The 17,543-nt window shown below is 39.0% G+C and overlaps 1 protein-coding gene across 1 annotated transcript in view; it reads right to left on the reverse strand.

The window, feature by feature from the left end:
- Positions 1–12,799: 12,799 nt before the first annotated feature.
- vegfc (vascular endothelial growth factor c) overlaps positions 12,800–17,543 on the reverse strand; it is a 75,802-nt gene continuing 71,058 nt past the window's right edge. Inside the window, exon 7 of the mRNA XM_046399725.1 lies at positions 12,800–13,433. Within this exon, the coding sequence (XP_046255681.1) occupies positions 13,325–13,433 (109 nt within the window). The 3' untranslated portion in view covers positions 12,800–13,324. The remainder of the gene's footprint in view (positions 13,434–17,543) is intronic.

The raw sequence follows: 17,543 nt of genomic DNA on the forward strand, positions 1-17,543 counted from the left end.
CTCACTTCAATTCAGCATCACTGTCTTTAAAAATACACTTGGATCTCAACCAACAGTTACCGCTGTTACACCTCTGAGGTTACTTGTTCAGAACAACAGGCAGAACAACAGGTATAATCTAATAACATTTGTCAGAGACAACATCAGCTGTCACTTTGTTGGGTAGATTTACTGTATGTACAACATTCACAGCACACAAATAACATGAACTTTGTCTGGCCTTCAACTATTGAGCTATATCAGATAAATATTAATAATGTCACAATACAAATCTTAACATTGAGATTGACTTTGACTTTTGAGCTATCACCCACTTACTGTGTCAGAGGAGACTCACATTCTTCACATGGTTCAGTTTTTGAATCCTGGAGCTAAAGTCTTGTTGTTAAGCATTGTAAGCTGTAATGCAGCTGGTAAAGGATCATATCTTGAAAGTTTTCAATGCCCTAGACAAATGGGAGAACTAATCCGAGTAATTCCAAAAGTCAAATATTATTAGTGTTTAAAAATATGTATATTTTGAACCCGCTGATGCTGTCCATCAACCCGAAAGTGTTTGTATCTGAACACCTGGTAATGGGATTTAACCATCCACTATCTTTCTCCACAATTCAATTCAATTCAGTTCAATTCAGTTTATTTATACAGCGCCAATTCACAACAAAAGTTATCTCATGACACTTAGATCAATTAGAGCAGGTCTAAACCATACTCTTTAGTTAAATTTATTTAAATTATAAATTTAATTAAAAAAAAAACAACAAAACAATCACTTCACCTTTAGTACAATTCAAATTGTGCTTGAGTCACGACAGAAGGCAAAATTAATTTTCAACTTGCATTTATGCCAGGGGTTCATTTGTGTTTATGTGCGCCAAACAGCCAGAATATCTTACTGTACACTAGCTAGTGAGCAATGGCAGGCACTGAGTGAGTGCAGCCTCTCTCAGTCATTATAGATTCTGGTTATTTTTCTCCAGTGTCTTCTTTTTTGCTTACTAGTTCTATATTAATGAAGTAAAATACAATTCCCCTCCAATCAGCAGTCAACAAGGAGAAGAGAGACTTATTACAGTAGCCATCATGACATCACTGATCACCTCTGTGGACAGGTTTTTAATCTCAAAGTTTTAAAAAGTAAACTCTTCTACTCCCACCGATAACCTCCAGGTCTGCACACAGCTCTCTCCTCCTGAGCTTCTCAGCTCTCAGTAGATGAGTGATGACTCTGCCCCTCCATTTAGTCTTGCTGTGATCACAAGGGAAGTACTGTATTTTCACCAGATTCACCAGACATTATGCCTGGAGTAATTATATATGTTAGACTTCAAGAGAGTTTTACTGATTACTCTACTTTATTGCAATATTTTTACCAGTAGAAGATTTTGATTTTTACAAACACACTTTATTTACATTTTCGCATAATAATTTAATTTATTAATAATAATAAAGTGCTACAGATGTGCTTGTGAGTGAAAAAAAAATAAAATAAAACAGTGGATCAAATCTCTCAAGAGGGTTAGCAAAAACCAGGTTACCATTAACCACAGTGCAAAGAACGTTTTCATAGCACCAAATGTTTTTAAAAGTGTCCAGATTGCCTATCATTTTATAAAACCGAATTCCAGTCTGAGCCTGCATCTGACATTGCACTGCCACACTGAGGTTGCTTCCTGATCTGCTCTGTTTTCTATCCCGTTCCTCTTGGACACATAAATGGCCATTTTCACAGTGCCAGAGATGAAATTCAGGAGCTGCCACTTTTTTTGGTTTTGTTTCATGTACCCTGCACTGTAAATAAAAGTCATGTTGCAAAAAGGCACATTAAAAGAACTAAAAACATTTGTTTTTTTTCACAGCTCCAGTACCTTCTGCACCACCCTGGTGGACCAGATTCGAAGTAGTGGCCAGGTGGATGAGGCCCTGTCCCCCCCTCCTCTCTTGGTAAAAACAAAACCCCCTGTGGCACCCAGTGTTAACCATCCCAAAAAAAATTAACAAGCTTGGTCTGAATCTGGACTAAAAGACCTGATCGAGGATGTACATATGCCAAGCGGTGCCTCAGCTGAGACGCTACAAGGTTGTTAACCACAAGTACTCGACCCCTGTAGGAGATATGAGGATGTAGCCAGTTCCACTTGCTCAGTTTTCCCTCTACTATTTGTGAGGGGACTAAATGAACATATGAAGAGCTTTTCTTCAACGTCATCAGCACTACCTGACCCACCTGTCCCTACTCCCCAGGTGCCTGGTGTTAACGGATGTTTGAAACCTCCCTGCTCCCCGACTCCCACTGCAGAGGAGCCCATGCAGCTTGAAAGATCCCGCCTCACTCCTGAGGAATGAGAATGCCACTGGGTGGCGGGTGAGTGCTTATACTGTGGTCAGAAGGGACATTTCCTTACTACTTGCTGTGTTCAGCCAAAAGACAAGGCTCTTCAGTAGGAGTGAGCATATTGGTGAGCCAGACTGATTCTCCACTGTAATCTGCCCCACGACTACAATTACCAGCAACTCTTTCTTCTCAACTTCTGTTTGTTTGTTTACTGGCTTTGATTAACTCTGGTGCTGAGGACAATTTTCTAGACTCTGAGTTAATGAAGCAATGCAGTCTAGCCTTAGAAGAGTTCCCTGTTTCCCAGTCTGCTTCAGCCTTAGAAGGTCATTTGTTGGCTAGGGTAACTCATTGTACTTCTCCTGTCTCTTTAACTCTTTCGGGTAATCACTGGGAGGAAATATCCTTTAAAGTCATTTTCTCTGCCCAAAATCCTCTGATCTTGGTTTTTTCCTGGCTGAAACTGCATAATCCTCATTTGACACTACTGACCATTCCATCTGATTACACAGATTTGAACACCTAATTGGCATTAAGGGAATTGCATTAAACTGGCTGCAGTCCTGTTTATCAGATTGATCTCAATTTGTTCATGTTAATGATACCTCGTCCATACTCACAAAATCTAGGAGTTATCTCTAACTATGATATGTCCTTTAACTCATACATAACAGACATTTCAAAGACTGCATTCTTTCACCTCCACAATATTGCAAAAAATAGGCACATTCTGAGTCAGAGAGATGCAGAAAAATTAGTCCATGTGTTTATTATCCAGGCTGTATTATTGTAACTCCCTTTTGTCAGGTTGCCCCAATAAGTCTCTAAAGATTCTCCAAATATAGGTCAAAAATAGATGAGAGAGATCTAACATTTAACAGTCCACATAGTCCACATTTAATTCTCCTATTGGTTGTAGCTATGGAGGTGTTGGTGTTTATCTTTATAAGATTATTGTGTATAACTCCTCTTTTTGTATTTGATTTAATTAATTTAAGTGGTCGGGGGACAGACACAGTCTCTATGGGATATTGGGTGGGTAACTGTAATGGAAGCGCAAAGAGGACTGCAATTCTGCCTCCTGGTCTCAACTCTGGGTTGTCAAGGTTTTGGTTTAATAAGTAATAAGTCATATTTCTAGATATGAGAGCTGCTCCATCCAAAGTGGGATGAATGCCATCTCTCCTAATGAACCAGGTCTTCCCCAAAAGGTCTGCCAATTATCTACAAAGCCCACATTATTTGCGGGACACCACCTCGACAGCCAGCGATTGAATGATGACATGCGGCTATACATATCATCACTGGTCAGATTGGGTAGGGGTCCAGAGAAAACTACGGAGTCCGACATAGTTTTTGCGAATGTACAAACTGATTCTACATTAATTTTAGTGACCTCCGACTGGTGCAGTCGGGTGTCATTACCGCCCACATGTATTACTATTTTACTGTATTTACGCTTATCCTTAGCCAGCAGTTTTAGATATGATTCTACGTTGTATTGTCTCTAGATGCTTTACAGTGCCAGAGCCTGAACCCCCGAGCAAGCACACTCCCTCAAAACTCCCTTTTAACAGGAAGAAACCTTGAGCAGGACCCGGCTTGCAAGAGAGAACTATCCTGCTGATAGTCATCTGGGTGAAGGGGGGAAGAAGAGGTAGACAGGACAGAGAGGATGAAAGAGAGAGAGAGAAAGAAACATACATGCAATAAACATTGTAAATTACAAAGGACAAACATGACAGGTTGTTATAATTGGAATTCTGAAGACTATGTATTGTATATATTTGTTTTTTAGTTGATGTGTTGTTTAAGTGGGCGGCACGGTGGTGCAGTGGTTAGCACTGTCGCCTCATAGCAAGAGGGTTCCAGGTTTGAATCCCGGTCTGGGCCCTTCTATGTGGAGTTTGCATGTTCTCCCTGTGCCTGCGTGGGTTTTCTCCGGGTACTCCGGCTTCCTCCCACAATACCAAAAACTTGCACATTAGGTTAATTGGCTACTCTAAATTGCCCCTAGGTGTGAGAGTGAGAGTGTGTGGTTGTCTGTCTTTGTGTGTTGGCCCTGTGATTGACTGGCGATCAGTCCAGGGTGAACCCCCCCTCTCGCCTGTAGTCAGCTAGGATAGGCTCCAGCTCCCCCGCGACCCTGACGGATAAGCGGTATAGAAAATGGATGAATAGATGTTGTTTAAGTTAGTTATAATAGTACTGCATAGAAGAACGACATGGGCAGATGTTGACAGAAGACACTGGGTTTGTCAGAGGGCTGGATGCAGTTCAACATGTAGCTCTGGATGGAGAGATACCTGCAGAAAGATACAGAGAGAGAAAGAAAGGGAGGAAGAGACACAAAACTACGAGAAGAACTGGACACACACTTAGTGACATAAAATAATGAATTATATGTTGATAGTGACATAAAATAATGAATTATATGTTGATCTGATGAGGGGAGAGGAGGGGAGAGGAAGAAGGGGAGAGGAGGTGGGGGAGTAGAGATGGTGGCGGTATTGGGGAGGTGGGGGAACTGCTTGGTGGATCATGTTTGTGTCCCCCGGCAGCATAGGCCTATTGCAGCGTAGCTATGATAAAGATTAAAGATTAACAGTTAGTCAGACCTATTCTACCAGTGGCTGTATATCAAGAAGTGACTGTAACTATGCCTACCAACCCTACACACTTTGTTTGAGGCTAACTATACGCTTTACTAAACAGAAAGGTTTTAAGTCTGGTCTTAAAGGTGGAGGTGGTGTCTGCCTGTTGAACCCAGATTGGCAACTGGTTCCACAGCAGGGGTGCCTGATAGCTAAAGGCTCGTCCTCCCATTTTACTTTTATGAATTCTGGGAACTGCAAGTAAACCTGCACTCTGTGATCTGAGTGATCTATTGGGAATATATGGGACTATTAGATCCTGCAGGTATGATGGGGCGAGTCCATTTAGGGCCTTATATGTAAGTAGGAGAATTTTAAAGTCTATTCTGAATTTTACCGGAAGCCAGTGAAGAGAAGCTAAGATGGGGGAGATATGATCCCTTTCACTGATTCCTGTCAAAACTCTAGCATTCTAGCAAAACGCTGCATTCTGGATCAGCTGCAGGCTATTAACAGAGTAATTTGGACATCCTGATAATAATGAGTTGCAGTAGTCCAGCCTAGAAGTAACAAAAGCACGGACAAGTTTTTCAGCATCACTCTGAGAGAGGACACTCCTAATCTTAGCAATATTACGGAGGTGAAAGAAGGCGGTCTTAGAGATCTGTTTAATGTGATGGATAAATGACACGTCTTGATCAAAGATAACGCCGAGGTTCCTCACAGTCCTACTGGGGGCCAAAGTAATGCCGTCCAGAGAGAGAATATTATCAGCTATTCTAGTTCTAAGATGTTTGGGAGCAATGACCTCAGTTTTGTCTGAGTTTAATAATAAGATATTGGAGGTCATCCAGTCCTTTATGTCCCTAAGACATGCCTGGAGTCTGACTAACGGCTCTGTTTCTACAGGCTTTAAGGATAAGTACAGCTGAGTGTCATGAGCATAACAATGAAAGTTTATGCCATGTTGCTGAATAATACTGTATTTCCGGGAGGGAGCATGTATAAGGTGAACAGGGTCAGATCCCTGTCGAACACCGAGATTAACCCTTATATGCGAAGAGGAAACATCATTAACGTGAACAAAGTGAAATCTATCCTATAAATATGATTTAAACCAGCCCATTGCTTCTGTAGACTGTGAATGTTGTGTTTTCTCTAGTCCTAACTGGTGGTATGACCATCTTTCTGAGGCATATTATTGTTGAGCACTATCATGTTTTTCAGTGTCTGCATCTGTTTGCATAGCATAACTTTTTCAAGACTCAACTAAAGAGTTTAAAAAATATCAAAGCACCAAAGATACAAAGATTCCTTTCATTTTATAGTCCCATTTTGCCATCTAATGCAGCCATGAGAACTGTTTCAAGTGATTATTTTTTTGTATGGGCTTTTCTATACACTTTGAGTGTAGCTGTGGGCAAATTTGAAGATGTTTACCAATATTTCAGGTGAAGGATTATTCAGGGAGCAGGATTGGACAGTGTAAGATAACTAAGAGATGGGGCATCAGAATAAAATATGATTTATACAAACCAATTGAATTATGTGATAAAAAGAAATTTAAATTAAATATAATTTATTGATGAAGAACCATGAAAATCAAACACTGGTTGTCTGGCTGAGAGTCCTGTTTCTATGTATATACCTCTCTGTGAAAGTTCCTTGTCACTTGTATTTTCTTCCTGTGCCATATTGATTGTTAAAAGGACTAGTTATTGTTTGTCAACATAAAGACATAATTTCCTGTCATCTGGCACCACTGATTCTGACAAAAATCTTTGAAAGTGGACCACAAGGGCTTTTTTTCACTTGTTTTTCACATTTGTTTCACTTTTTTTCTTTAAAATCCACACGATAATGTTTTTCTGGATTGAAATGGCAAAAACCTTTCTCTCATATATGTACTTTAAACACATTTTTCAGTGTCAAGAGAAGTTAAAACTGAGAAGCTGAATTGTAGAAACCTGAAGGTTGTTTTAATTTTGAACAAATTAAGAGATGGACATAATAATATTTGTCATTTTTTACATATATCAACATATATTTCACTTGTTTTAAGTATTTGTTATAAATATACAAATATAATTTGCAAAAATCAAACAAATATGAAAAACTAAAATGTAAAAATGTGCATTTTCTTAAAATATAGTAGTAAGAATAACACTTACAGGGAGTAATCCCAGGTAAATTACATATAAAATTGTCAGGAGTAACTCAAAAACACTGGGATTATGTAAAATAGGTTCAACACTCATGAAGAGATAATTCTGATTAACACTTACATTTGATGACACTTAAAATCTCAGCATCAAATGCAGTAGTGTAGTGTAAGAAATCAACTCTGACAAGAGTTGAATTGAATTGAAATTTAACTAGTATTTTTACACTCTGTACCTGATATTCACTGACTCAGTGTTAAAATCGACTCTTTCAGTGTTAATATGTGTGTACGATTGTGTGTGCACACCCTCAGGTTGAAAAACCAGAATTTGCCAAAGTGTTAGAAGACAAACCAACAAGCTAACAGACAACTGACAGTAATTCACTCTGACTGCCTGTTCTGACTTAACTGCCAATGTCTGACTAAAAGCCATCTTTCTGCCAGAAAAAATGTAAGCACAATTGTCAACTGAATACTGTATTCTGTCTTTACCATGTGTGCTGTGTAGAAACATTTTTATGACATTAGATTGACTATCGCAACTTTCACAGTTTCAATTCAGGTTAGATTTTGGTTTAAATGTAATTTAATGAACAGTTTGTCATTCTAAAGTCAGAAAGCGTTGGTCTCATTATTTCCTTCAACTAATGAAGTCAGTTAAATTATTTTTGTCCATACATGTAATATACACACACTTTCTAATGCAGCAAGCACATTGGTTACATGGACACAGAAACCAACTTGTTCTATTGTGCTATCTAAGGAGCTGACACACCCAGTGCTCCAATTTCCCTACAATATGGTTGCATTCTTTCTCCCTCCACCTCTCTCTCTCTCTCTCTCTCTTTCACACACACACACAGACACAAAGACACAGCCACTCACACATACAAACACAGGTCATAAGTCAAAAAGGTTTTGAATAGCAGGAAGGGAGTGGGATTGTTAATACTGGACTTAATGGTAATATATGGTGTGAACCACTTACTGTGTTTTATCATCACATCTCTCTCTCTCTCTCTCTCTCTGTGTGTGTGTGTGTGTGTGTCTCTTACACACTCACACACATAATCACGCGTGTGTTCCAACATCTTATCTCATTAGCAGATCTGGGTAGCTCCATTACCTTCCTTCCCTATTACAGACGGACTAGAGGTGTGTTTATGTTCCACCTTTACTTCCTGGAGACTTAAACAAAAACAGACAAAAAGATTAAAGGAATTTATATAACAGGATAAATGCAAGTTGAAATTATTAAAAAAATAATGTGAAAATAGTTTAAAAGGTTACAAATCTAAAAGTGTAATATATTTAGACTTTGAAGGTTGACATCACCTTTTCCTCACCACGTTAAGCTGAGAAATGTCAGCGCTGTGGCCTAGAGGTTGAAGAAGTGGTTTGTGACCGGAGGGTTGCTAGTTTGATTTCCTTGACCAGCAGGAACAATTTGGGTTTGGGGATGTGAATAAGTAGCATCAAGACAAAAAACTCAGAGCAACATGCGATAAAGTATTTAAGATACCAAGTACCAAGTGGAGTATGAATAATCGGATTTTACAGGCAGCCGGTGTAGAGAAGACAGTATGGGAGAAATGTAATCTCTTACAGGAGTGCTTGTAAGTGCGTGTGCAGCAACATTCTGGTTTACCCAGAGAGTCATTGAAGACTTACGGGCATGATGATAGGGAGTTACAAGCCCAATAGTAACAAACACATGGATTTTTCTGCATCTTTTTGAGTTAGGATATGCCTAATTTTGGCAATGTTATGTAGGTGAAAGAAGGCAGTCCTTGAATGGTGTTTTGTGTGAGTTCAAGGACATATCCTGATTAAAGATAATTCTCAGATGGCGACCCTTCAGTGAGACTGCAGGCCAAGGTAATGCCATCCAGGGTAGCTATATCATTAGATAATTTCTTAATCTGTACTATCTCTGTGTTAGTTGCTTGTACTAGTGAAAAGGGAATTCTAATATATATATATATATAAAGATATCTGTAAATGATCATCAAAATCAAAATACCACTTTCTCTAGTAAAAATTATTACCGGTGTTAAAAAGGTTTGCCATAATGCACTTTCCCATGGATACTGGAGTATTATACTGTTGAACCGGTGATAGCCATGTTTTAGGTTTGTCTGTCCGCCCAGTCATCAATTTCTCATAAGCACAGCAGGTCAGGAAACCCAGAGGGAACATCTTCAAAATGTGGCAGAAATTGATTTTCAAATTGAAATAGATTTAAGTTAAATACTAGATTTCTCCCTAGGCTAGCTTCACTGTAGTACTGCTTATTTTGTTGTGAAATAATTGGTGGCTTGAAAAGCTATGCTTTTAAAGTACCTTCCTCCTTACTGGTGGTAACCTAACCAAGCTATTATGTTGCTTGCACCTACACTTAGCCAAACTGTAAACTAAAAATTATTCAAGAAACAAAACCTTTAAAAAAGTTTAATCATTATAAATTAGATAATGCAATACAAAAACTATGGAACAGTTTCTGCTAAACTGAATTGTTGCCTTGAAAGCCTAATCACTCAAAGCGCATTACCACATGAGCCAGCATTCACACACTGGTGGCAGAGGATACCATGCAAGGTACCACCTGCTCATCAGGCAAACCCTGAGTGCTTACACCCTTACATGCAAAATAGGAACTTTTTTTTTTTTATATATATTTTTTGACTCTCCACCGTAGCGATGATGATGTCCACTGTAGCACTGAACACTCCGTCCATTACGCAAACATTGTAAAATCATTGTAAAACATTTGGAAGCAGAATAACAACCAAGCTAAGAACAGTCCTGCAAGAAGATATGGTTGTGAATGCCAACTCAGCATCAAACTTTTAGCTTCAGGGAGAATAAGAACCCCACTCCTCTGTGTGCAGTTACTTCTCTCCTGTGTCTTGACCCACTCCCAACTTCACCCATAAATGCTTGCATCCAATCACAATCACACGTTAAGGCAACCAAAACTAACTTGTCACAGCACAGTCGTTGTAGATAATCACAACATAGTGGGGCAGGTCTCAGCAGAGCACTCTTTGGGGGAAATGAATCATCCTGTCCTCTCCAGGCCTCTCTCCTCTTCCCATCTGATCTTATTCTCCTCTTCTTTCCACTCATCTTTTTACTTCTCCTCACCATTCATAAAATGATCATTTTTCATAACAGTGTACACAATTTCAAAGTTGATATAGGCAACTTAACACTCAGATTCTAGTTTTCCACCATTTAGTACATTTGACAGCATTGCAGGAGAAGTCCAGTCTTTGACATTGGCTGTAGCTATACTACTTGTACTGCAACAACACTTGGACAAAACACATGCAGAACTGCAGCATACCACACTTTTAGAACTATTAGAAATAATAATCTCAATTTGTTATGTTTGGTTGCAATAATGATCACATTTGCTAATAATTATTTTGGGCCATACTTTGAAGTAATGCTATTTCTTTCAATTGTATTTTTATTATTATTTTTTATTCATAGTTGGCAACATGTCACATAACATTGGTCCTTTTGAATAAATGTTGCGATACCCTGACATTTGAGGGACGAATCTACCTTGAATCAAATTGGTGTTTTTTTTGTTTGTTTTTTGTGTGTGTGTGTGTGTGTGTGTGTTTGAATTTGATTAAATAGAAACTCGATCTCAGTTCTCATGTCTGACAGCACAGAGAAAGTCAAAGATATAAAGATTAAAACACATATATGCACACATTTCCTGGGTTGACATGAGGGGTGACAGCTAACATTCTACATCTGGAGTGGATTATTGAGTAGATCAAGCTCTGGAGCAGCAAGTTCTCTCTACGCACATACAGATACACACACTACCCTCTGCACTGTTGCTGCACTGATGGTGATATAAGCATTCTGTCTATGATGTGACAATAACATCATATGATGCAATCAACATAATGTTTTTATGTTGTATAATAGTATGGTCTTGCAAAGAATCAATAATCAATCAATAATATCCATAAATGAAAATCAGCAGAGGCAGTGTAATGTGTGATATTTATTGTACATAAATATAAACTTCTCCACTTCCTCCCACTGTACAAAAGTGGAGCCAAAAGATAATATTAAATAGGAGTGCTGCTATACGATTCTGGTGATGTCATTTGGAGCCAGAGTCTGTGCAGTAGTGATCAGGAGATGGATATGCAGGATTGAGTTCCCAGCCATACACCCAACTGAACAAATTACAGGCAGCACTCAGCTATCAGATGTTTCACCCCCTCTTTAAAGCATGAAGTAACTAAAACCGACATATTAACATACATTAGTGTGATAAGAACTACTTAACCGTCTTAGGGAAAAATGTATTTGACTTGTACTTTAAAAAAAATATATATATTATTATTCCATGTCCCATATGCTGGAGTGAGGAGGGATTTATGACATGTACCGGAGCCTACTACCAGAGGGGGATCAACATGTTTTGTCTTTACTTCCAGCTGATAGGGCCTGACATTAAGTGAGTTTAGCAGGTTTAACTGCTTTGTTCTTACTCATCCTACACACAACACACAAAAGGCTGATCTGAAGACTGAAAACATCTTAGGTCAATTTAAAATCTGATAAATGTTTTAATATTTGCATGACCTTAACCTTTTGTACTTTGTGACTTGTCAAAGACAGGAAAAATGACTCATACTTGGAGAATGTCCAGAAAGGAAATGAGGAGGAAACAATAATATGGGTAGTTTTTTGTGACTCAGCTGTACAGGGTTCTTGGAATGTGGATTATGGCAGTGATATTAAGCAGTGCTTTTGAAGATGTATCCACAAATATATTTATACCAATAAAAAAACAAATTGTTTTCTCTCTTAGATACAAACAGTGACCTCACTGAACATTTCTTTAGCTGATTTTAATTTCATTTTCTTCAGGAACAGTGCTAAGGTTTACATTTTGAACACTGAACAGTTTCATACAGTGACACGATCATAGATTAGTTTTTACTTCAGCACACAGATCAAGAACATGGAAGTGGGAGAAAAAAATAAAAAATAAACATCAGTGTAGTGTTGAAATTTCTGTCAGGCTTTCATCTCCAGAATGTCAAAGCACAAATATGCACAAATGTAGGTGCTTGGTGTCATATATGTTATACCTACTGTTTTCTATTACCGTAACTGTAGGTACACAGAGCCTAAAATTTAAAGAGGAACAGTTCACCATTATGTACCCAAAAAGCAATATACAAATAGATAAGAAAAAAATGTGCATTTCCTATTATCACTGTAGTGTTAGCTTACTGCATGGGAAATTACATGACATGGTAGATGAGTTAGTTGTCAACTAAATAATAATTGTTAGTAAAAAAATGGGGGCAGGCTAGGTGATGATTTAGTGGGTGAGATAGGGAATTCACTCAAACCTCACATATCAAACAGATATGCAGCTTTTGTGAGATCTCATCAGCCTAAATCCTAAGCTCACGCCACAGCTCTCTTATTGAAGTGATCATTGATATTTTCCAAAAACTGTTCAGCTTGTTTAGGTTTGACTCAGTTTCACAAATGTGAATAAACTGAAATCAGCATAGGCATAGAATAGAAACCTGCATGCTTCTGAAAGTACAAAACGTAGTCCACTATGAGCAACACAGATTTTACCATTGACATTTACCTGGAGGACCAATTTCTGATAATATGCACCAGAACAGACAACCCAAGATAACAATATACAGCATATACTTTATTTTACACATATACCATACACGATAGAAAAATAATGATCACAGTGTATTTTCATAGAAAAAGATTGAAATATCAATTAACAGATAAAATAACATTTAATAAATTATATAATCTATATCTGACATAATAATACTGAGACATAATTAATACAAAACCCCCCAAATATTTTAAAACAAATTATTCTGACAACATTTTAAAACCTCGAGTGTTGACTTTCTCTCTCTCCCTTTCAGTTCTTCTTTCGGTTTCTGGGCTCCTATTAGCCACTATCCCCTAGAACATCCTGATAGCCGAGTCAGTGCATATCCCATCTTCAAATCACAAAAAGTTTCCCATATCTGTACTCCAATCATTAAGGTTTCCCCACATTCATCAGGGTCCACACACTAGCTGCCATCACAGCTGATGGAATACTCATGATCAGCAGGTTTACAGGGGACGGCAAATTCTATTTGTTAAGTTTTTTTTATCTGTTCATTAGCATCTTGTTAGCATACCATTATTCGGCTGTTAGTCGAGCCGCCTCCAGTGGGATGGTACGCAGCGACACACTTCCTCGCTAAATGAAAAACTTGGTTCACACCTCCGCCTCCTCACGTCACAGGGAGGCCTGAGACAACTGTAATGAAAGACAAAAAAAAAAGAAAAAAAGATTTAGAATATTAGGTAAGAATAACACCCAAATTTCATTGGTTTGACAGGACTGGGTCTCTCACAAAGAAAACGGTCTATGTGCAGAAAAAGATCAAATAAAACTACAGATTAATTCATGAACTGTGTTAATGTGTCACAGCTTTGTTAAACATAATGATTTATGTATGGGGGGTTATAGTATTAGAGATAGAAAGTGGTCAGTGGGAAAACTGACACTGAGTAAAAGCAAAACAAATACTGATTGATTATCTAATGATTGCTGGATCATTAGCAATCTTGCACTGCGCACATTTGTGCATGAGATATAGCTTTTTTGACAAAAGAAATTTTGACATTTGACAAATTGAAATAGAATTTTTTGGGGGAATATGAATATCTTTACTTTACAGACAAAAAAAAAAAAAAAATCACAACTTTTCACCTGCATATTATTGCAAAAATCAGGTATTTCCTGTCTCAAAAAGATGCAGAAAAATCAAATAAGATTATAAAGCAAATCTAAAATGCTGCTGCACTTGAACTGATGATAGTTAGTATATGAGATCATATTTCTCCCATAGTATCTTCTCTGCACTGGCTCGCTTTTAATGGTCCGGCACCATTTTACATGAAAGAACTCATAGTACCAGGCTGTAGCTCAGGAGATAGAGCAGTCGTCCACTAATCAAATGGTCAGTGGTTCAGTTCCTACGTGTTGAAGTGTCCCCGGGCACTACACTGACACCGTGGTTATCAGTCCTGTTGAACAGGTAGCACCTTATATGGTAAGGTTGCAGGATGCTGGGTTATGCGTGGTAATGCAGTATATGAGCCAGAACTTTCAATTATCAAGCTTCTCTCCTGTGGAACCATGTTCTGCTCTTTTTTTGGAAAGTTTCATGAAATTACTTTTGTTGTGATTTTAATTTGGTTATTTAAAGTATACACCCACAACTGTTAAATATGGTCCATCGTTTCCATAAGTTTGCAGGCTTTCAGTAGAGACAAATGCTGCTGCAAATGACTGAAAACCACGGCTGCAATACAAAGACAAATACTACAAACAACTACTGTCTAATGTGTTCTACAGGTCAAAGGTTACAACTAAGGTTTTGCTTTCATAGCAGTAAAAACTAAGGCCTTCAGAACTGCTATGTGATTTACCGCCCATGTTTGAAACAACACAAGATGTCAGAGTTCGAAAACAGTTTCACAATTTTACTTCAGATGCCGTTACTGTTCTTCTGCATCATGAGAAAGTGTTAACGTTGGTAAGCCGATATTAATATTAAAATATACTCTATTGTATATTAGCATAATGATAGGCCTACCATCGAATGCTTACGTGAGGATCTATGTAATTCCCAAACATATGAAGCATTGGAATCTTCTTTTATGCAGTACAAATACACTTCATCATCACCACAAAAATTCTGAACCTAGTGTGTAATTGCCACTGCTTGGCTGGCTGCACAGGGTGTCACCTGGTCAATGACAATATTAAGCAATGATTACTAAAAGAGACCTATGAACTCAAGATAAAATGCACATACATTCTATTTCAAACACACACTCACACAAAAGCCAGATCCCAAACACCAGATTTCTACTGCTAAGTTATAGTCATAAATCACCCTCAGATAAGGTCACAAAGGGTCAAGACTGGACAGACTGGATGGATGTGTGTGTTTCCTCCTGTGCGGGGAGAGGAAATGGTTAGGTGACAGCTAGAAGAAGTCATTAGCACATTGAGGTCTTGTATTACACACCAAGTTCACTGCAATAACCACCAACCACTGCCAGACTAGTGCTTTCTCCCGGCGAAACACATTAGTAGCTGAGTTTAGTCAGAGCACTGGTCCAGTATATGTGTGTGCACGTTTCTGTCTTAAGGTGGGGTAACTACTGCAAGATGATGCAAGGTAAATGCCTTGCATTCACACCAGAAATATAGAAATTAACACTAGACTTGTGCAATTTTAGGTATTATATAAGTTTTTTTCTTTTTTAATTATTGTGCTCCTATGCCATTTCATTCTTTTAGAACATCCTGTGTGAGAGTTTTTATGATGAATGAATGCTACCAATTTTGTTGTATGCAATGGTACAATGACAGTAAAGACTTGTGATTCTGATTCTTAGATCCTTAGACACCGAGCTTTCAGAGCAGGGGGACTCACTCATCATGTCCCCTCATCGGTACAGCACTAACTCACGCTCTCCCTCGGAGCTCTTGTGCTCCATCTTTTCTCAGCACTTCCGGAGCGTGTTGCTGGATCCAGAATCCCCTACCCTGCACTCCTGAGGCCTGGTACTGCTGCTGGAGCCTGAGCCCTCTATGGCCCTGCCTATTGCTCTGATAGTGCTGCTGGATCCAGAACCCTCTCCATGGCCCTGCCTGGATCCTGCTGTTCTCTCTATCCTCCCTTTCCTCTCTCCCTCTCCTTTTTCTCTCTATCTCCGATAAGCGATAAGTGATGGATGGATGGATGGCTCAAACAATGGATGCATTGGTCAGTGAATGGTTATGACACAGGATCAGCCTTATGTGTTGCCTGTGTTTCAGTGCTTAACTTTAAGTGTTAAGTGCGATTATTGTAAACCTGCCTTTTACAAGAATGTGCTGAAACGGTTAAAAGTCAGAGGAAACAGCAGCCATCTTTAACCTGGTGAGATCATTGACAAATATAACAGTGAAGCTATGGTATGAATTTCCTGCCCATACATCCATATGACCCAATCAGGAGCAGCACTCGGCTGTTAATCATGATGTTTCACCCCTATTTTATAGCATCAAATAACTAATTAAAAACCAAACCTTCCAGAAATAAATAAAGTCTTGAATCTCGGGAATGATCTAAAATGTCAGAAACCATTTTTGAGAAAAGTTTACTTGATTAAACATGCATTTTGAGTTTTTGGTTTGGCCCATGTCCCATCAGCTAACGTGGAGGGGGAAGGGGCAGAGAAAAAAAGTGTTTGGCACTGCTTAGTTACGGTTGCTAAGCTGCTATTGGTCAATCATTGTTTTGAGGTGGGAATTCCTGATTGGTCCTTTTTTTCTTTCCTTCTCATAGATTCTCATTAGGCTCTCATTCTATAGGCAAGACATGACATCATCAAAGGATCAAAGGTAAATTCCTTTGATGCACACTTGATCTCTTTATTATAAATAGGGCGTAAATTCTGTTTAGTTCAGTTCCGAATTTTCAGAACACGTTTGCACATTCGCAGCACAATCACAACAAATACAAAGCAACAAACAACGGACAGAATGAGTTTTTCAAACGGAGAAGAGAAGATGAATCAGGCCCTTCCACTGACCACAAAGGAGGCTCTTTGCCCACTTGTCCAGATGTTCCTGGAAAAGATAACGACAGCACAGTGGATGAAACTGGCATCAGGTTCAGCTGGAAGGAGTATAAAAAACATCATCACAGACATGTGCCTGGATATCATTGATATTGTATCCACAAACATCGTTAAGGCACTGCAACAAATCCAAGAAATGTCAGAGGGGAGCGACTTGACACAAAGTCCTCCCAAATCAAGCAAAAGCTCCCAGAGGAGCATCACTGTAACCGAGGAGCAGGTCCTCGAGTGTCTGGGTGACACCATTTCACAGACTTTGGGTGAGGCGATGGGTGTCACAGAGGACATCTGTTGCCAGAGCTCAGATGAAGTGACACAGCTGGTGGCCAAAGAAGTAGCCGAGCGGGTAAACTCCCAGCTGTCCAAAAGCAGCGAAGGCAGCAGCGAGGGAAGCGAGTCGTCCTCCCAGACCTCCACACACAGACTTCAGACGATCGTCAAACACGTGCTGAAGATCCTGAGACGCTTTAAGGCTAAGGAGATGTGCGGGAGAATCGATGAAGTGATTCATAGTGAATCTGAATCACAAAAGACGGAGGATGTTATTACTCCTCTGGAAGGAGCAGAAAGGGTTTCTTCAAGGGAAAGCATAATCTCTAGTGTTACAGAAACCATCCAGAACATCCTGGAGGAACAGGCGAGTGATCTGAGTGTCATTAACAAAGATGACATCTCAGAAGTCGAATACAAACAGCTCGTGTCCAGCACCTCCCAGGATACAAGC

The sequence above is a fragment of the Scatophagus argus genome, chromosome 2, assembly GCF_020382885.2.
Source record: "Scatophagus argus isolate fScaArg1 chromosome 2, fScaArg1.pri, whole genome shotgun sequence".
Taxonomy (NCBI): domain Eukaryota; kingdom Metazoa; phylum Chordata; class Actinopteri; family Scatophagidae; genus Scatophagus; species Scatophagus argus.